The sequence below is a fragment of the Aulostomus chinensis genome, chromosome 6 (assembly GCF_037954235.1).
Source record: "Aulostomus chinensis isolate RoL2024-O1b breed Wild chromosome 6, RoL_Achi_v1.0, whole genome shotgun sequence".
NCBI classification, from domain to species: Eukaryota; Metazoa; Chordata; class Actinopteri; order Syngnathiformes; family Aulostomidae; genus Aulostomus; species Aulostomus chinensis.
In genome coordinates, this window is record NC_141325.1 from 5,762,697 (window position 1) to 5,782,766 (window position 20,070).

The 20,070-nt window shown below is 43.7% G+C and overlaps 2 protein-coding genes and 3 non-coding genes across 6 annotated transcripts; 1 reads left to right on the forward strand and 4 right to left on the reverse strand.

Annotated features, from left to right (window-relative positions):
- Window positions 1–42: 42 nt before the first annotated feature.
- On the reverse strand, window positions 43–3,233 carry cenph (centromere protein H). Its single transcript, XM_086206006.1, has 10 exons — window positions 3,006–3,233; window positions 2,078–2,213; window positions 1,879–1,934; window positions 1,531–1,576; window positions 1,381–1,449; window positions 1,209–1,265; window positions 1,067–1,130; window positions 588–639; window positions 319–479; window positions 43–236 (listed from the first exon to the last, which is right to left on the reverse strand). The coding sequence occupies exons 2-10, from the start codon at window positions 2,197–2,199 to the stop codon at window positions 144–146; spliced, it is 720 nt and encodes a 239-aa protein (XP_086062132.1). The 5' UTR covers window positions 2,200–2,213; window positions 3,006–3,233; the 3' UTR covers window positions 43–143.
- A 990-nt stretch (window positions 3,234–4,223) lies between these two features.
- Window positions 4,224–4,295, reverse strand: trnaq-cug (transfer RNA glutamine (anticodon CUG)). The gene has a single exon. It is a non-coding gene; the product is annotated as a tRNA-Gln (tRNA).
- Window positions 4,296–4,749: 454 nt separating this feature from the next.
- trnaq-uug (transfer RNA glutamine (anticodon UUG)) lies at window positions 4,750–4,821 on the reverse strand. Its single transcript has one exon. It is a non-coding gene; the product is annotated as a tRNA-Gln (tRNA).
- Window positions 4,822–6,258: 1,437 nt separating this feature from the next.
- Window positions 6,259–19,806, forward strand: LOC147259810 (junction-mediating and -regulatory protein-like). Of its 2 annotated transcripts, XM_086206008.1 has the most exons (11): window positions 6,259–6,697; window positions 6,778–7,601; window positions 10,023–10,196; window positions 13,041–13,191; window positions 13,627–13,796; window positions 13,902–14,067; window positions 14,365–14,534; window positions 15,357–15,434; window positions 15,530–15,625; window positions 16,009–16,549; window positions 16,644–19,806. In XM_086206008.1, exons 2-11 carry the CDS (start codon window positions 6,780–6,782, stop codon window positions 16,949–16,951), a joined length of 2,676 nt encoding a protein of 891 aa, XP_086062134.1. In that variant the 5' UTR covers window positions 6,259–6,697; window positions 6,778–6,779; the 3' UTR covers window positions 16,952–19,806. The 2 variants fall into 2 exon arrangements, with proteins under 2 accessions (XP_086062134.1, XP_086062133.1); XM_086206007.1 differs by having other exon boundaries at window positions 6,259–7,601.
- trnaq-cug (transfer RNA glutamine (anticodon CUG)) lies at window positions 12,184–12,255 on the reverse strand. The gene has a single exon. It is a non-coding gene; the product is annotated as a tRNA-Gln (tRNA).
- Window positions 19,807–20,070: the final 264 nt, after the last annotated feature.

Sequence of the window (20,070 nt, forward strand, 5' to 3'; positions counted from 1 at the left end):
ACGTCACGAGGCGCCCTCTGGTGGAATCCGGATTTAAAAAAAAAAAATCACATTTGCAACCACAAAATAGCTAGTTTCAGAATTTATTTACAATCTAAATAAAACAAAGATACATATAAATATGAGATAAGTGGATGTGTTGTCTAGTCAGCAATGGGGAAGTCCTCCAGCGTCATGGCGATGTCTCTGAGTTTGGGATCATCCAGCCAGTTGACTTTACAGGCCAAAAGGATGCCCTGCACACACAATACAGCAGCTGCTCATTTCACTCTTACCATTTTTCCAACATGTAGCGTGCTTTCTTTACATAAAATTTACCCGTAAGACATTCTGAGACATGACGACCATCTTCTTGTACTTCTCCAGGTTGGCCTGGCCTTTCTCCAAAGCAGCTTTGTACTTCTCTGTGTCTGGGTGCTCTTTCCTGGACATCAACTCCTCCATCTCTTTCATTTTCTCATGCGTGAGCCGCTTCAACTCTACACAGCATAAAAAAAACAATAACAAACAAAACAACTTTATCAGAAAAGCTGTTACATTAAAAAAAGACTAATTGTCATTCTCTGCCATAAGTCGTATAAACATACCGAGTCTCTTTTTCTGCATTTCTGTGACTTTATCTTGAAGATCTCTGGACTCCTTTAGTTAAAGAAGTAATTAGTTAAAGAAACAATCATCTGAATTTGATGCACCCTAACAACCAAAGGCAGTTGCCGTCGGTTGAAGTGATCAATCCCTCCTCTGCTAATTAGCTTAGCGGCAACGAAGGGAAGCGACGGGGGGCAAGAGAGCGAAGCATCCTAGAAGTCTTCGCCTGCATGAACAGAACAAGTGTTGTGCTTCATGGGTTTCATGAAAAAATGTTGTTGTTTTTTAGCATCAGAGCTTTTCAACGGCTGCGCTGCTAGCGTTTGATGCAGCTAAACTGATTAGCAGTCAGCCGTCCGGTGGACACAGGAGCGCCTTACAAGCATACAGAGGAGAGGAGCGTATCTGTTTCACAAACACACATTGCTACATGGTTCCTTTAGAGGGAGAACACAGTGGAGATGTTGAAGCTACTTACTTGCTGAAGTTGTTTTATATGTGAGCAAAGACCCATGCAGTGCTCACTCATGGCTTTCAGCTCACTGAGGAAAACACAAGTGTGGGAAACTCTTCAGACAAAAAGGAGGACAACGGTTTCAGCGTAAGGTGATTTGACTCACTCAGCCTCTGGATCACTCTGCTGCAGCTTGTCCCCAATAGCGTGCCACATCTGCATTCTAAACACACACGTCTCATCACAGTTTCGTTCAAATATATTTTATGCTTCTCCAATATATCATCACACAATCTAATCAGAGGGACTTTTGTCTTATGATTATACTCTTACTTTACCTGTGTAAAGTCAAGGTGCGGTTGAAGTGAAGCATCTTAACTCTTTCCAGCTCGCTGATGTTGTCTGGCCTTGGACATTTCAGGACCAATATGTCAAACTTTTGGCTGAAATTCTACATGGAAGTATTTGAGCCAGTATCAAATACTCACAAGTCTCTGTCTGCATCCGATGTGCTGCACGATCTCTTATTTTTCCCTGTTATAGGACAACTTATATTAACATTTGTGTAAATGATGAAAGAATAACATGACGGTAATAAAGACACAAAACTTTTTGTTTTTGTTTCCTCAATCCAATTTTCTTCCATTGATGCTCTCCCTCCCATTATATTTTGTAATATTTTCTATTAAAAACAAAAAGCCTCTTTGCCTTAATTTACTTTTGAAATATTGGTGCTCGGTTTTAATTATAGTCCATCAGTCCAGTAAAATGATAGACTGTGGTAAAAAGAGGGATGCATATATTTTCTTTTGTAAGAAAGAAAAAAAAGTATTTACCTGCCTGGAGTTGAACTGCCATCTCAAAGCACTGGTTGGACATCTGCTGTTTTATTCTGAAACAGAACAAAGCACTTATTAGACACAGTGTAAACACTGTCGTTGGAGAGGAATCTTTATCTTGAAGGGTGGTTTGTGAAATAAATCTTCAGCCAGTGTAAAAATAATAAAAAAGTTAAAGCAGTTTTGGAAGAAGAACCTCATCATGTCTGGCGTGTTCTCCTTTTGTCCATTGGATCCATTGGGAGCATCGCCGCTGTTGAGTGCTACACCCTCCAGTATGTGGTTGAGGTTCCCAACGCTGTCAGATCCCTCCATCATTGGACGGAGGGTGCCTGGAGAAACAGAGCAGCAGCAGCATCACTCAAACAGAACGTCCGCCTCAAATGGCATGAAGCTGATCAAGAACCAAACATCTGATCCACTTAAGTTGTGTTTTTTTTTTTTGTCGCCCTCACTGTGTTAAATCATTTAGAGCTCATAATCTACGAAGTTAACCTTTGCATTGAATTGGCATCCAAACAAACACGTTGCCAACAATAGTAACTTAATTTGTAGCACGTCCACTTATTTTGTATTTATTGATTTTGACATATTCAAAACAAATTATCATAAATAGTTGGTTAACTTTGTAAATATCAGCAGTGGAGGAAGTTTAAGATCCCTAACATGAGTAAGAGCTGTAATGGAACTGTACAAAAATGTGAATTGCCAGAAGAAACCATGCAAAGAGTAGAATACAAAAATATCTGACAGATCGAGCGTAATGCAGCAAAATGATTGGTCAGTATTTTACTACAATGTTTATTACATTATATTATGCACATTCAAGGTAAGTGAACAAGTGTCCATGTCAAATCTGAAACGCGTAACGCTTTTGAAATCACAAATATGCTCGATGGCGATGAAATAAAGTGGAAGACACGTATAAAGCAGAAAAAAATATTTTAGGAACCTAAGAACTGAACTCGAGTTCGCGTCCAGCACTTGGAGTTAATGGAAGTTGGCTAACTAGCTTAAGTTTAATGCTAAAGTAAAGCACCACTTTAGCATCTTATTGTTCACAATTTACGTCACACTAAATGGCTCTACACATCAAATATATGTACGTGTTTAGAACGCCTTACCTTGGCTTCTTTGTCGATATAACAAAAAGATTATAACTTAATTTGAGCTAATGTCGGCGGTCAGTCATATCAGATTTACTCTGGCTAAAGTTAATGAACATAAAATACCACTTTTCCTTCGTCTCAAATTACGTTTTCCACGAGCTACTACAGCTTATTGTGCATTTACAACGACTTTACCCAACCTTTCAGCTTCATCGTTAAAAAGGTCGCTATTTTCAGACGGAAACCCCGCCAGGAAATGACGTATCTTCTTCTGCGTCTTTGTATCGATAAATTAGTTGACAATCAGCATTGGAAGCGCATTATCGCCGCCTAATGGACTGGAGTGTGGAGCAATGAACAGAAAGGGCAACAAAGACAATCAAAATTCTCTCCATGGCCTCCAGTTTCTATTTCCGACCATGAGTGATGGGAGGTAACTACGTACTCCACTCACGTCCTATTCTTAAGTTATTTTGGGGCATTTGACTACTTTGATTGACATTGCGCTTTTACTTCACAGCGTTCTTCACAGTTACTAAAATGTTTGGTGTTTGTTACTCAGTTCTGTATAATAGGCTTAAAGCGGGAGTGATTCCCGATTTGATTCACTATTTTGCGCTGAATGTGACACTACTAAACCATTGGCCAGGTGCTACTGTGCGCCAAAACATTGTTGTTGTTGTTGATGTTGTTATTGTTGTTGTTGTTTTTAAATTAATCTTTATTTATGGGATTTTATTATTTTTTTATGATGATGATTTTAATTGTAGGTATTTCGTTTTATCTATATTTATGGGATTTTATAATTTTTTATGCTGATGATTATAATTTCATTATTTTTGTATTAATCTATATTTATGTGAATTTAGGATCGTTTTAACTGAGTATTGCAATCATCCCTGCTGACATTTATTTAACAAATGTATATTTAAGTGAGTATTTTTGTTTCTTACTCGTTATTGTCACTGAACTGTATTCCATCAAATGCCAAAAAACAACAACATCGCAATGCTCTTTATTTATGGGTTCTTGCCACTGAAAACCGATATACTGTTGGACCATTGATAAAAGTCCTGTCTTGGCCTCATTCATCATCTTCTTCTCCAAGGTTGATTTTATATTGGAACACTTTTAGGACATTTCCGGTTGTTTTATGAAGTAATCGATAAAACAATACGTAAAATTCCACTGTACGTATAACTCTGTCAACAACATTTAAAAAGAACAAAAGACAGGTCCCACCGAGATTTGAACTCGGATCGCTGGATTCAGAGTCCAGAGTGCTAACCATTACACCATGGAACCACGTGATATGCAATTGACTTCCAATGGCTTATAAAGAAAGCTTCGGGATTTCGGGGTCACTCGCCTGAAAGTGATTGTTTAGGTATGTGGTGTTCTCTCGCTTTGTTTTAGGTTTTCGTCCTGGTATCAAGAGGACAGCTCGCCTTTTACCTTCTCACCGTTAAGGGGAGGTATCGATAATGTGTCGATTGTGTTACGTTCGTTAGGTTCTTGCGAAAATTTTGATCCTCTGATTACTTGCTAGCATTTTATGTAAAATTCATTTATAATGGTAACAACAACAGCTTTTACTATAAATCACCATATCCGTGCGTGGGAAATTCGGCACTTTGGTAAACCCAAAACCCACTGTCTTGAGCACATTAGTTACTATTTGCACATAATCAATTAGCATTTGATTGCAAGGGTTAATTATAAACTTTAATCTCGCGTGAAATCACAATCGAAAATTGCGAGGTTCCACCGAGATTTGAACTCGGATCGCTGGATTCAAAGTCCAGAGTGCTAACCATTACACCATGGAACCGTGTAAAACATTCTCTGGGCATGTGATAGCTCCAAACCTCCACTTTGGACAATACTGGTTTTTATATATTCATTGCTTCATTTGAACATCAGTGTGATTTACTTCAGTTTATGCTTCCATGCTGGCGTCCATCACATTCACGTTAACGTGGCATCTCAGGAGCACCTCGAGGAAACTCCCACTGGGACTGAGGGATCAACTGAAAGACTGTGGTGGTCAAAGTTCAAAGTCATTGTCAGGTCACATGTAAGCTGGGATCTGCCCCGTTCTTGTAAACTCACTATCTCACTGATGCCTCAAGGGAATGCCCTTAAATTTGAGGAAAAACATCCAGTGGTACTCGAGGATGAGATGGAAGGTTCTGTCAGAGGTCAAGCTTACTTTAAAAGGCACACGATACGCTGGGAAACAACTGCAATGCAGTATTTCTAGTTTGTTTCGGACAGTATTTTCTAATCGCATTGCAGTACTAAAACTAAATGTTCCCTTAAGGCGTACTTTAAACTGAAAATAGCAATTCAAGAATCACACTTAAATTTGTGCTGGGGGTTGACTGATGATTGGTTTGGCCGATTATTTTGTTATCCATGGCTGTATTTTGCGATGGCTGTGCCACGGCAGCCAGAGCTGATTGCTGCCATTCCAGTCAATGCTGCAGTCTCAAACAAAAAAACAAAACAAAAAGGCTTCACACGCCACTTCCTGAGGAACACACAGCGAGTCTATCATTGGCAAACGGTGCGCCACTCTCCACTGAGCAGATCAAGCCAGATAGGATTGATTGAATCTGGTCAATTTTCAAATAAGTTGCCATGTGCAAATTGCCAACCACAAAACCAGACAGAAAAGGACACAGTATGACCACCTGCTCGACGTGCACATGACACAAACACATAAACCAAGAGATGAGACCGGCCTCTGGACTTCATATATCACAACCCTGGGAAAAAAAACAACAACAACAACACGATATTTGTCATCCCTGGTGAGTGGAGCAGCAGAAGTGGATGTGTTCCATGTGATGGTACAAGCTTGTGTTTACTTTAGCGAGGCGGGTTTGGTCAAGGAACTAAATGTTTTTTGGGTCTTGGTGCTGCAGCCTGAGATCTCTGCAAAACACGCCACACTGCTCAATCTAAAACGTCAGCACGTCCCTACGTGCCCTGCTCAAATTGAGATTGTAATGTTACCTTCCAGGAATCCTCGGAAATTTGATTACTCAACGCTAGTAAGGTACAAGAACAAGCTTGATCCACTCCTAAAAAAACACTGGTACATATTGCAGGGACTAGATATAAACCTATTCTACTATACATTTAAATATTTTGTAATTTTTTTTTTTATAAATGACCCAGTCTGACTTCCCTATGTCATTTAGCTTACTTGCTACAATCCTGGGGAAATTACCACATTTTATACAGCACGTGAAGGCAACATAATTATGTGGTCTTGGTGGGCAAATGATGAAAACATGTTATCAGCTTTGAGGCGATGCTAACCTTTCAGGAGACGGCAGGAACGGACAAACACCGTCCCCCGTCATTACGGCGTCAGGATTTTAATATTCGAGCGATGTGCGCCACTGATTTTTGCGTCCCGCTGCTACTTTACGGTGAGGAGGGAGATCTGGAGCCGAGACACTGAAGACTAGCAGCTGACAGGCGGATCGACCTGCTCAACACTCGCTCCCTTGTATGTAACGTTTTGGAGCCGCGGCTTGTCTGAAGCGAATGACGGAGTTCACGGATGCGGGGGACTTGGACAAGCAGGCAGACATCGGAGCTGATGGGAAGGACACCGCAATGCTCCGGATCCAGCGAGGGAGGATAGCCCGCCAGGCAGAATATTCTCGGCAGGAGAGCTGTGTTTGGTGAAGGTTGTTACAACACCGAAACACACACATAAACACACACTGTTTGCTTCTGCTGTACCGTTACAGGATTGTTTCCTTTGCAGAGATGTCCTTCACAATGGAGGATAATTTGGAGTCGGGGTGGGTGGCCGTCCGCCCTAACGCGTTTGAGGAGAAAGAAAAGCATAAATTTGTTTTTATCGTGGCCTGGAATGAAGTAGAAGGAAAATTTGCCATCACATGCCATAACAGGACGATGCAGAGGAGAAGCTTTGGGGCCAGAGACCCCCAAGTGGAGGATGGGGACAAAACAAAATGTCCCGAAAGTCCTGTCAGGGATAAAGTGTCTAGGAGCCCCAGCAAAGGAGCCAGGGAGGCTGCGGGGAGGAGCTGCAGCCCAAAACACAAGTTCACACCCTCTAAAGCAAGTCCTGTAAAAATTAAAACTGTGATCAAGTACACAGCATCTCCTGTTAGTCCTGATACTGAGGTGCTGAATCTACCGAGAGAGGACCAGATGTCTCCCTCACTGGACAGTCTGGACCTGGAGGATCTGGACAGCCTGAGCAGGGAGGACTGTAGCTGGGCAGGACTCTTCTCCTTCCAGGACCTGAGGGCCATCCACCAGCAGCTGTGCTCAGTTAACTCAGACCTGGAGCCCTGTCTCCCCGTCTTTCCAGAGGAACCAACCGGGATGTGGACGGTGCTGTTCGGCCCGGCGGAGGTGTCCCAGACTGAGATGGATGAGCTGTGCACCAGTTTACAGGTTTACATGGGCCACGCACTGGATACATGTGGCTGGAAGATCCTCTCACAGGTTCTGTTCACTGAAAACGACGACCCGGATGAGTACTACGAGAGCCTGAGTGAGCTGAGGCAGTCCGGCTACGAGGATTCCCTGAACCGTGAGACAAAACGTCTGCAAGAGGTGAGACAGACTCTGGCTTTTCTGTGCCACTCACATTCACACAGGTGCACATCTGGACAGCAACAGTCTTCCTGCAGCACTCACCAGGCCAACTGGGCTGCTGGAAGCTCTCTTTGCCAAATTGCTAGTGAGGAGATGTAAGGTAGACGAGTAAATGATAGACTTGCAGCGGCGTGGAAGTGCCATTAGCCCTTGTGTTGACATATGGCGTCCATGCAGGGTGATGTCAGGTGACAGTTATGAGGTAATGAGCGCACGAGGCAGCTAGAACTGATGCCTGCTAGGAAAAGATGCCCATCTAACATGTTGGAGCTGTAACTGTCCTCCCGTGCTCCATGCAAGGCCTCCAACATGTCAGCTCCTCAGACACTCAGGTTGTGTTTCCTGGGGGTTTATTTGCTGGAGACTCACCCTGACTGGTCCTGCTAAATCTTAAACAATCGCCCCCGTAAAATGTCATGATTTATTCATTGGGGACTTGGAAAATGTAGGCTAAGTGTTAATTCATCATGAGTTCACACACAGGCGAGCGTGCGCGCGCGCACACACACACACACACACACACACACACAGTTCAAACACTTCTTTGGTCTCAGCATGATGCTGTTACAATGTGCAGAGTCATCTTCTGCGCGCAGGTTGCTGGCATTTCTTTACCTTTCGTCAACATTTAGTCCTCATTCATCAGCAGGGCCTCCGTTCTAACTGGACAATTTAGTCTGTAGCTCCAGAAGCTCAGTAAAACCACGTTTGCATTTTTTAATGACGTTGAGCCCCTTTGATATCAGATTCATTTATTTCTCTTGTTTGTTTGTTTTTTCTGTCACTTTATTCTGTTGGTCCACTCTACGCTCCTCCAGCAAGTTTGGTGAAAATCAGCCTCATTCTTACAGTGCAATCCTGCTCACTGACACACAAATAAACGGCGCCGAAAACCAAAAAAATTAGGATCAAATCTGCTTTAGTCTTTACTTAATACTTAAAGTGACCGTGACTCATTAAACCAGCAAATCAGGGTTTCACATTTTTAAAAAATCTGATACTGTATTGTGCACTGGAGGGGATGGAGGAAGCAGAGCTGATGCAGCAAGAAAACTGTAATACAATCTTCCCTCAAGGAGTACTTTATTTTCAAGAGAGGGGGAATACTACATCGGCCCAGGTGGATCATTTATATTGGTTTTGCTGTAGTGCTAATAAATACATGTTTATTAATTACTTATTATGAATACGTCATGATTCGACACACCATCAAACATCTGGACCCACTGTAGGCCTGTGCCTCTTACACACCACCAGGAAGCAGTGATTGATTAAGTGTTTCTAATATAAACAGACGTTCCATTGATACTCGCTGGCTTTTAGCTTGGCCTGCTAATCAATGAGCTCAGATTAATGCACCGGTGACTTCTAGAGCCAGACGGTGCTGCAGCAGGTGAGAGGAAGCGCTAATGGAAGAGCTCGCCGTTATGAGAGCCAACAAATTGAACGTTCACATTTACAGAGTGAACGCAGTACAGATACAAGCACTATTGGCCAGGGAAATTGTTTTTCAATCGTATCCACTTTGGGAATGCTGGGACCAAGCATCTATCTCACGCTGCGTGAAATAAAGAGTGTTAGTTATTTATGAACTGTCATATAAAAGAAGATTTGCAAGTTGAGTCGTTTTATGTCCACTCAGGTTAAGGCGTTTCCCTTCTGTGCTGCTTGGATGTCATTCCACCCAGTCATTCAGTGCTCACATTTTCACTGCTAAACACACACACACATACTTACACTCACACACACACACACACACACACACACACACACACACACACACACACACACACACACACACACACAATACTGTCCTATTGATCCTCCCTCTCCATTTGAGGGTTGAGTTAATAGCTATTTCAGTGCTAGCTGGTCACCCACAGGATTGTTCAGTCCGTCAAAAGAGTGTGTGTGTGTGTGTGTGTGTGTGTGTGTGTGTGTGTGTGTGTGTGTGTGTGTGTGTGTGTTTGTGTGTGTGTATCGATCTTATTCCCAGTAGCAGAGAGGACTCCACTCATTCAGCTTTAGTCTGATATTGTCCTATTATTTACAGTCACACACAGCGTCTCCTTAATCTCACAGTGAGATTTACAAGGAAATAAAATGTTTTTCAGCTCGACAGCAAGTGAAGTGACTCGATCTTACTGTGGCACTAGAAGTTTTTCTGACGCTGTCAAATAACTAAAGGGAGAGTTCCTTCCGTATGTTTACTATATATTTAACAGACGGTTACAAAGATTAATCACATTAAAGCTACTCACAACACACCTCTTCCACAGTGTAAATCTAACTGGCGTCAGAAGCTGAGATAAATATTCCTCTTTTATGTGTACTCCGTGTGTTGTGGATCATTTCAGTCTTTATCTCTGTACAATGCAGCTGCTGGAGAAGCACAAGGCCATGGACAGCATGGTGGAGCTGCTGGACCTCTACGAGGAGGAAGACCACGCCTACAGATCTTTATTAGAGGCCTCCACCCAGCTGTACCAGTACCTGCTGCAGCCCTTCAGAGACATGAGGGAGCTGGCCATGCTGCGCAGACAGCAGATCAAGGTAACAGCTTGCAACAGTTTGCATTTTTTTTTTTTTGCCTTTAAAGTATTTTGTCACTGCTGCATTTCTTCTTTGTATCTCCAGAATGCAGAAAGATCCAGCCACATGTCTTTAGCTTGAAGCTCATGACAACTAACAGCTAAAGACAGCGAAAATAAAAGCAAAACTAAAATGAAATAGATGTGTTTTTCCTTTGGGCGGTGCAGTGGTCAGCACTGTCGCCTCACAGCAAGAAGGTTCTGGGTTCGAGCCCCGAGCACGGGATCTTTCTGTGTGGAGTCTCCATGTTCTCCCTGTGCCTGTGTGGGTTCTCTCTGGTACTCCAGCTTCCTCCCACAGTCCAAAGACATCAAGAGGGGACGAGGCTGATTGATACTCTAAATTGACTGTAGGTGTGAATGTGAGTGTGAATGGTTGTCTGTCTCTATGTGTTGGCCCTGTGATGGACTGGTGACCTGTCCAGGGTGAAGCCCACCTCTCACCTGAAGGCTGCTGGGATAGGCTCCACCCCCACCACCACTCTTAACGGGATAAGCAGTAGAAAATGGATGGTTTTATTTAAGAGGAAATAAACAAATAGGAGACAACAAAACAAAGTGAAGAAGTGAGGAGGAAGAAGACAGGTTACTTCTTTTATGTGGAGGGGGAACATTAACTAGCACATGTGGGAAGCTGCTTGTGTGCAGAGAGACAATTGATTCAGTGATTTATTTCTGTATTTCCCGTCAGGAACACACATACAACACAATGGATAGTCACAGGAAATTCTCATGCCACTTTAAATAGGGGTCAGTTCCTAGCGTGTATATAAATATGTATATTTAACGTGATGTATCAGGCCAGAGCTCTTGACTTAAATATTCTCAAGAGACGCTGTGAGAAGACGATGGCATGTATCTAATTTCAACTGGAAGAGGGCGGCTGATGAATGGATAAATGATGGGATGGCTTTGTTCTGTCGTTGGAGTGTTAATGGTACATTTATATTTAGCTCACTGACTCACACACAGCACATCAGCACGACGGAGCGCCGTCACTCCAGTATGTGCTTTTACTGTCAGCCATGAGCCTGGCCTCACGTTTGGTGCTCTGTGGACAGGAGACTCATAACGTCTGAGTAATTAAAAAAATTCCTCATTATGATCACTTTGAATAGAAGGAAACACACTTTTATTTATATAAAAATCAATCCTTGACTGTGAACAGATCAGTTTGTACTTTCCACGCGATCTGTGGCACTTCCAGGATGTGATGGTTGAATGACAAGCTGTGAGGAGCTCCATGGATCTCCAGTGTCCCACCGAGACATGAATAGGTCATGCAGTGTGTGTGTGTGTGTGTGTGTGTGTGTGAGTGTGTGTGATCCTATATATTTACTGCAAGAACATGATGTTGAGATCAGCAGATATGAAATTAGGGAGGAAGTCATAGTTTGCTGTTGGACTTCATCGTGGCTGAGAAAACAGTGTTAGTCTCAGTTTATTTGGTGACGTCAGTCCAGGAATCAGTGTATTTTTCATTAGTCATTTTTATCCCACAGGATTAAAAAAACTTGACACACCAATGCAAGAAATAGTTCCAGTTGTTTCCAACGGTGTTATATATGTCGGTGTATTAGCTATTCCCTTCAATGATTTGATAAATTGGCAGACAACTGAACTGTACTAAGTCCTGGAGTAACCATGGAGAGATTCTTTGCGGCAATTGAGAGAAAATGAAAATAATAAGTAGAGAAAAGTCCTTGAATATGGTTTAATAAAAAGAAAACCTGTTGTTATGCTGAGGTCATTATCAGCAGATAATAATAGAATATAGACGAGATCTACTTAGTCACTCTGTTAAGTTTGTTTGTCCTCTCGCCAAGCACAAACTATTACCAGCTTCGTCCTTGTAGCTCAATAGTTGGTCAAAGTCAGCCAAGTTCACTCCCTCACTGCTAAATTGTTTTTGCCACATGCTAATTCTACTCCCCGTGAAAGAAAAGGTCAGGTCCCACCGAGATTTGAACTCGGATCGCTGGATTCAGAGTCCAGAGTGCTAACCATTACACCATGGAACCACCCACTTCACCCAGGAGGGCAGAGAGGGTTTTACATCTGCAGTCTATTTATAGCCCTCAGTGTCTGTAGCCACAGCATGGCTTCCTTTAACACTTTCCCCTCTGCATTTTCTGTTTGAGTTTGAATCTTATTAACTAGCCACACTTTTATTTGATCCCTCCAGTATTTTAGTTTTTGGATCAAAAACACTGTCAAACTAAGAACAGTGTCATCGACCTCATCAGTACTTTGTGTTCAGAGCTGATGAAGCAGCTCATTGTACGCTTAGATCAACGCACCCCTGCATGTAGGAGCCGGTCGGGTGTGTTGGGTGGTTGGTTTTCATTTAAAAGAAGTTGCACTAAGACTTACAGTAAGACGCATCAGTAGATGTGAAGACCACAGTTCTAAAATTACACAAGACTGCAGAGAAGAAAAAAAAAATTAAATAATGAGTCCAGGCACCCTGATGCTTGGAAATTGCAGTGGTACATGATACCGCAGCGCTGCTGAGTAGTGCAGTATGAGCCGAGGAGCCGGGAGCCGACTGCATCGGCTCTACCACGTTGCAGGAGCTGCACTTTCTTGCATTTTTATCAGTTTGGGTGAAGCCCTTATCATCTTTAGCTCTCGTTCCATTGACACACAACACTTAAATACTGCATTCTGTATCAAACATATTTGTCTTCCTGATCTATTAGCTTTATTTTTCATTGGAGGTAAAACTCCTACTCCCTAGCTGTGTCTACCGTTGTGTTGTGGGTTTTGCCGAATAACTGAAGAGACAAATATCCTCTTTCACCAGATCTCTTTGGAGAATGATTACCTGGGGCCGAGGCGGATTGAAGCTCTAAAGAAAGAGGATTCTGACTGGCAGAAGAAAGCTCAGGAGGCAGTCCTCAACATCCAGGAATTTACTGTGAAATATTTTGAGACCACTGCTCGAGCACAGAAAGGTAGTGTGTGCAAAGACTGTCACTCTCAATGTCAAGCCAATAAAGCTGCAGTAGAATGAATCACACCACACACTCACACAGTGAAAGTATTGGTCTTCTATTGAGCTGTGTGTGGCTTTGAACGCCACAGCTAATGTGATTTGGTATTAATGAGACAGGGACGGGAGGAAACAAGGACAAGCTATCGATCAGACTGCTCTGCAAGCAGATTCCCACACTACAGGCGCACACTCATTTACTTACCGGTCCACTTATTCTTTGACAGTGCAAAGTGGAGTCTGAGTATCACACCATATTTGTAATTACCAAATATGCCCACTAGATGTCTCCCTGTCTCAAGAATATAGGGAGAAAGTGTCACTCTTGTGAGACTTTTTTTTAATGATGTATTGTTGGTAAGCAATTCGGTCACCTGACTTTTATTTGTGTGTGCAGGAGTGTATGAGCGTATGAAAATGGACCAGCGCAAGTTCGGAAAGGCTTCGTGGACAGCGGCAGTGGAGCGCATGGAGAGACTGCGCTACTCTGTTGCCAAGGAAACCCTGCAGCTCCAGAGAGCCAGGGAGATCTGTCTGGAGCAGAGGAAACACACACTTCGAGAGGAGGTGCAGTAGAGCCACATCCAAACATGAACACGTCGCCATTAACACGCTTCACATTTAATCCATGTTCTCACAGCTGCTTAGTTTCCCTCTGTTTCGTCCTTTCAGATGCAGAGCCTGTGTAGCAGCGAGGACGCGATGGCTCTCTTGGACCACATGGAGTCACAGTACTATAAACTGCAGCTGCAGCTGTACGACATCCAGGCAGAGATACTACAGTGTGAAGAGCTGCTTCTCAGCGCTCAGCTAGACAGCATCCGCAGACAGATGACAGGTGTGGGCTCGGTCATCCTGGATTCTGAACCCCTCAAACCCCCTCTGACCACAGACCCTCAAACATGGCGTGGCACTTCCTCAAGGCGCCGATAACGCTCACGAAAACTTTGATGCTGATGAGATGAACGGTTGTTGAGTTAACGGAGCCACAGACATCCATACTCACAGAGACGTCTTGCTATTATAGCTAATCTAATACATGAAAGTGTGTGTTCCCCTGAGCCTATATATGTTTGTCTGTGTGTGTGTGTGTGTGTGTGTGTGTGTGTGTGTGTGTGTGTGTGTGTGTTTTCAGAGCGCCAGGATGAAGTGGTGTACTATGACACCTATGAGAGCGCGGATGATATAACAGAAGATGATACAGCAGAGAGGGAAGAGCTGCGCAGACTTCAGATCAGCGCTCGACAGCTGGAGGCAAGAAGGGGGCGCATCACAGCCAAGCGCTCTTATCTGAGGAGCAAGAAGGTGAGCACACCTTTGTCACGTGCGTTTATGTGCAGCTGCTCTACTGTACCAGTCAGACACCCTGCTCATCGAGAAGCAGCCAAGGATATGAAGAGACTTTGATTTGTTTTCCAGCCTCCTCTTCGTCATTGTTGATGATTATCTTTCAGGAGTTCAAGATGTCATAAAAAGTGGAATTATTGGAGCAGTCTGACTAAAACTGGACATTTAAGATGCGTGTAATCACCTTAAGGTGACTGAAATCGTACTTTTCATTGTCAGACTAACACACCTTGTTAATGCAGTTGAAAATCCAGGAACTTTGGCATGTCTAAGCTTCAGTCTGGCCCAAATTGTCATCCTGGCGTTCTGCGCATGTTCCGCATGTCCACAGTGGTATTTGACCTGGAGATCGAACAGCGCAAAGTAAAGGGATGTATCAATATGGCAGGCAGAAACAGGGCACTTCTGGTTGGACGACAAAACAAGCTCAATGCTCTTTTTTTAGCTGAGGCGTCCGTTTTTCATCTACTGTCTTTTGTTAAGTCCGCCATTCTGCTTCAACCCGCTGTAAGGGGTCATAGCACCGCCTACTGTTCCAGATGTGGGAATACTGCTGTAAATGTGTCAGTTGTAGGTACTGTCCCATGTAATATGTAAACCTGCAGAAACAAACAACCCATGATAATGAAGGCGCAGTAATTGTTTAAAGTGCATGGCAGCTTCAAACTGTCAGATGTGGTATATGATCTTTGAGGTGATGTTGCAGCGTTTGTGTCATTGTCTGCACACTGCTGCTGTGTGGGTCAGTGTGTTAGTGTGTTTTTTTCTCCCATCCTGCAGGAGATCTGTGTGTCAAACCACACTCAGAAACAGCAGAAACATCCAAGCTTGCAGAGAGACTCCCTGCAGGTCTTACAGGTAGACGCTGCTCTCATGTGTTTCGTAATGACGTGATTGTGTACCCATCAAACCATGAGAAACTATCTTTTCCTCTACAACTCTTGCTTTTCCAGCTGACAATTGATGAAGAGGAAGATGAGGAGAGGAAGAATAGCAGAGTCAGTCAAGAGCGGCAGAGAACTCTGGACAGGCTGCGCACTTTCAAACAGGTATGTACCTGCCTATTAATGTGATTCGCCACCCAGAGAACTGTGTTGTGCCTTTCATGTACTCACAGGAAGGATGCGCTGAGCCCACCGAGACATTTTTGCCCTCCTGGATCACTTCTTTGTTGCTCCAGAATGTAGAAAGTGCCAGCCATATAATTAGCTTGAAGCAAATGGTGGCTCGTGACAGCAAAAGTCTGAAAGTGTCGCTATTCGCTTTCAGGTAGCTAAAGAAGTAATGCAGGGGGGAAGAATGTTATCCTGAGTGAAAGATACCTGTTTATGAGTACTTGAAATCCAAAATACACATAGATGAAGTATTGCTGTAACTGTGAAATATTTTATTATGTGTCTACTGTTCTGACTGTCTGTCTGTGGTTCTGTAGCGGTACCCAGGTCAGGTGATCCTTAAGTCCACTCGATTGCGATCGGCCCACAGCAGAAGAAGAGAGCGGGGAAGGCCTGTGGAAATGGGTGATGGGAGTGAGAGGGAGGAGCGGTGGGACTCTGTCCAGACACAAGGCCAGCCGCTGTACCTCAGCACCAGTGTGCAGACGGACCCCAGCCCCAGCTCCACGCTCACCACCCAGCCAGTCACAGGCTTCACAGCATCGCTCCCTCCGCTGCCTGTGCCAAGTCCTGCAGACTCCTCCTGCTCTCCTTGCTCCCTGTCATCACTGCTGGCATCCCCCATGTCCCCACCTCCTCCACCTCCTCCTCCACCTCCTCTGCCAAGAAGGGAGCAGGTGTCACCCTCTGGGAGTCCAGTCCGCCCTGGACAGAAGGCTGAAGAAAAAAGTGCCAGAGAAGAGCTCGCTCTCTCCCCACTTGGCCCGTTCATCCCTCGCTTCTTTGACAGCAGCCAGCTGGTGAGCGCCCGCAAAAAGCTGAGGAAAACTCCAGAGTTTGATGTCCACAGCAGAAGAGGTACTGGGACCATATAGTACCATAATATTTTCTATTAGTTTAACCAGTTACATTTAAATGAAAGTATGTCTCCTTCTCCACCTCCTGTGTGCAGTAAGCTCACCCATGGATGAGGTGCTGGCCTCCCTGAAGAGAGGCAGCTTCCACCTGAGGAAGGTTGACCAGAGGCCCCTGCGTCCTGCCAAGAGCGACGACGACCCCAACAGCATCTTAGCCCAGATCCGCAAGGGGGTCAAACTGAGGCGAGTCCCCCAAAACGAGAGAAAAGACCAGGAAGAGCTGTCAGCCTCTGCCGACCCTCTGACCAGGAGCATCTATGAGGCACTGCGGCGGATCAAAGAGGCCTCGCCAGAATCTGACTCTGATGACGAAGGACTGGCCGGCCCAGACTGGGAGAGCTAGGGTTTAAGGCTAAACACACACAGATGCCTGGACCCTCTGGCACTGCACACACTGTACTGTAATGCACGCTGAGTGCTGATTCTGCACTCACACACGCACACACACCAATACACACGGTTACTCACTCACGCGGCACACTCAGCCCAGGCCCACACAAATGCAACGAGGCCTGAGTCATACCGCATATCACCAACTCACCAAACACTCTGAAGGTCTACAGTCAACCTCTTCATTAGTTTGCTTTTACCACACATCTGTCTTTATTTCTACTGTGTTGTACTGTGTTTCTACTTCTGTAAAGACGTCATGTTTATTTGGATGTCTCAGTTGTGGTGTTAAAGGCACTGCTACGGCTCTTTGTGGCCTCATTAACAGTCAGAAATAGCACATGCCATGGTTTGCACTGATGTGTGAAACTGAGAACTTCACACAGAAGAGAAGAGAATCTGTAAATGTAGCAAAAAAAAGAAAAGGTAACGAGTCATTTGGGGCCGTATGAATGCAATGGCTGGATCATGAAACCTCGCTACTTCGGCATTTGTTACTGAACACAGGTGTGGCAGTGACCGACAGCATCAGGACCGCCGCTCGTCTAATCTGACATTGCAGAAAGGCAGTAAATCCTTCAGTATGTCACAACAGATTCCTGCCCCTCCCCCCTCTTATCCCTCTCTGGTCTTCACCACCCCCAACAATTGCACCCTCTGTGAACGAGGGAATATGCATCAACCCATCTGTTTGACTGCAGCATATGGGGAGGCTGGTGGGAGATATGGAGAGTCACAGCAGGTTTATCATCACACTAGTTCTGCAGAGGGGTTGCTGGCGGAGTTTCTTGAGGGAGGTAGAGGTCATCCCAGTCTTTGTTAAGCGTGGGCAGATTTTGTCGGTGATTCCCAAGCTTTGCTATAGCCAACGCGGAGTTGCTGTGAAGCCGGTCACGCTTGTTGGAATGACGGATGTGGGAGGCTCGATTCTCTCAGTGGTGTCGGGAGTCGCTGTGGGCTGTGCAGCAGGCGGTTCTCCTGCCGTCTTACTCACTTTCTCTCCACTTTACTGCGTCTTCTTTTTTTTCGCTTTTCATTTCTTTCTCAGTGGGCACGCAGTTGGAAGTCTCACATTGTTGGAAGTTAAAAAAATGCACACATGGACCCACGCACGAAACCCAACAGCCAACATGTGAAGAAATATTAGTGTGAAAAGTGAGTTCAAACTTAAGCAACACTCTTTAACTATTTTACCTCAAAATAAGAGCTTCAAAATAGTTTTAATGGTACACTGACTGAGGAGAATGGCGCCTCTTTTATCCTGACTCCAGATCCTGAACACTTACTTTGAGTGTTTAAATCTGCTGTGCGATTCCCATAATGACACCATGTCACACACAATGGTTAAACATCTCATCCTGTAATTACCACTACTACCAGCAGGGGCTGCTGTTTCCTCTGCTCAGCAAAAGTTTCTTTTGTTGCTTTAAACAGTTCCGTCACTTTTATGATCCAGTGTACAAATCGTGAATTACTTTATCTGTATTGTAACCGCTGTTATCTTTTCTTTTTTCTTTTTTTTTTTTCTTTTTCCTTTTGGGTGAACTGTTATATCTCAAGTAGCTGTACAAGATTAAAGCATGAACTTGCAAAATTGGACCTGGAGAAGTGTAATGTACTCAGGACAGTATGAGAGGATTAGCTGAATGCCTGGCAGCACCAGAATTCACTTAAACATACACTTGCTTGCCAATGTATTTGGTACACCATAATGGGCTCTGTGTAATACAACAGCCCAGTGGTAAATTCTCTTTTTGTGAGGATTACAATATTCAGTTTTTATTGAATTAGTTTGAGAGAGGTGTTGTCCATCCTGTGTATATGAATATGAATGTGAATATGAATTAATGCAGGTAAAATATTAAGAGCACCTCTCAGTGTAACCAGCTGTGATCCAATGGCGTCAAAAATTTCAGCCTCCAAAATCTCTCTCTCCAACAGATTCAATTAAAAGTGAACATCCTAATCTTCATAAAAAGGAGGATTTATTGCTGGGCTGTTGTGTTATTCAGGTGTGCCTGACATATTGCCAAGTGAGTGTAAATGTTAATATGATGCAAACAAATGTGAATTCATAAACCAAGCTGTGACTAAAGCAGCCGTATCATGCAGAGTCTGTTCGTTATTTCACGGGTTCATCATGAAACACGCTAATGTAGGAAGAGCAGGCGCTGAGTTCGAGTACGTGTTGCTATATACAGACTGAAATAGAGCTAACGAGCGGCCATTATGATCCAGCAGAGCTGAAACAGACACTGCTCTTCCCTGGTACCCTCATCAAGTACCATGAGATCTAACTTGAGTTCGGATGCCACTTTTGCCATGAACCAACGATCACCTGACTGAAGATAGAAGCACACGTCTTTTCTACACTGACCTTTGTCTATAACTGACACAGCTTGTTTGTCAGCTCTGTCTCTCTCTGTCACTGCACGTCGTCGCTACGTCTTTAATGACGTTCCTTCCAAAGCATTTCCAGCCAAATCGTTGTGTGATGTGTTTGCCTCCCATCATTTCATGTCATCCATACGAGCCGCTGACTAAATGACCCTCTGCCCCAGTAAGTGTCAGTCACATGAAAAGTGCAAAATCAGTACAGAGAAATAGAAATGCTGAAACGACTGAATTGGTGATGAGTTCAGAGTCTAAAAACCGATGATCATATGACAGAAGGCTGCAGATGTTTTCACAGTCGTGTGTAGACATACTGTCCCAGAATCTGCCTTTACTCCAACCATTTTATTCAATTGTTCTTCTTTTGTATTTACAACCTTGCCCCTGCATTTGAATAAAACCTTATGAAGCAAAGATTGAGCTTGTCTGGTTTCACTATATATATATATATATATATATAGCCTAAATGTGACATTGTATAATGGATTTTTTTCAGTATTGAGAATTTTGAAAATCCAAAAATTAATGATTTGTCTGATGTCTCATACAATAATTTCAATTTTCAGTTCTCTCGGGTTCTCATTGCCATGCAGGACCGATTTGATCGCTTGGATCGTTTTGACTTATTTTTCACAATACAGCAAATATAATGACACATGTTCAAAATAAGGGCTTGGA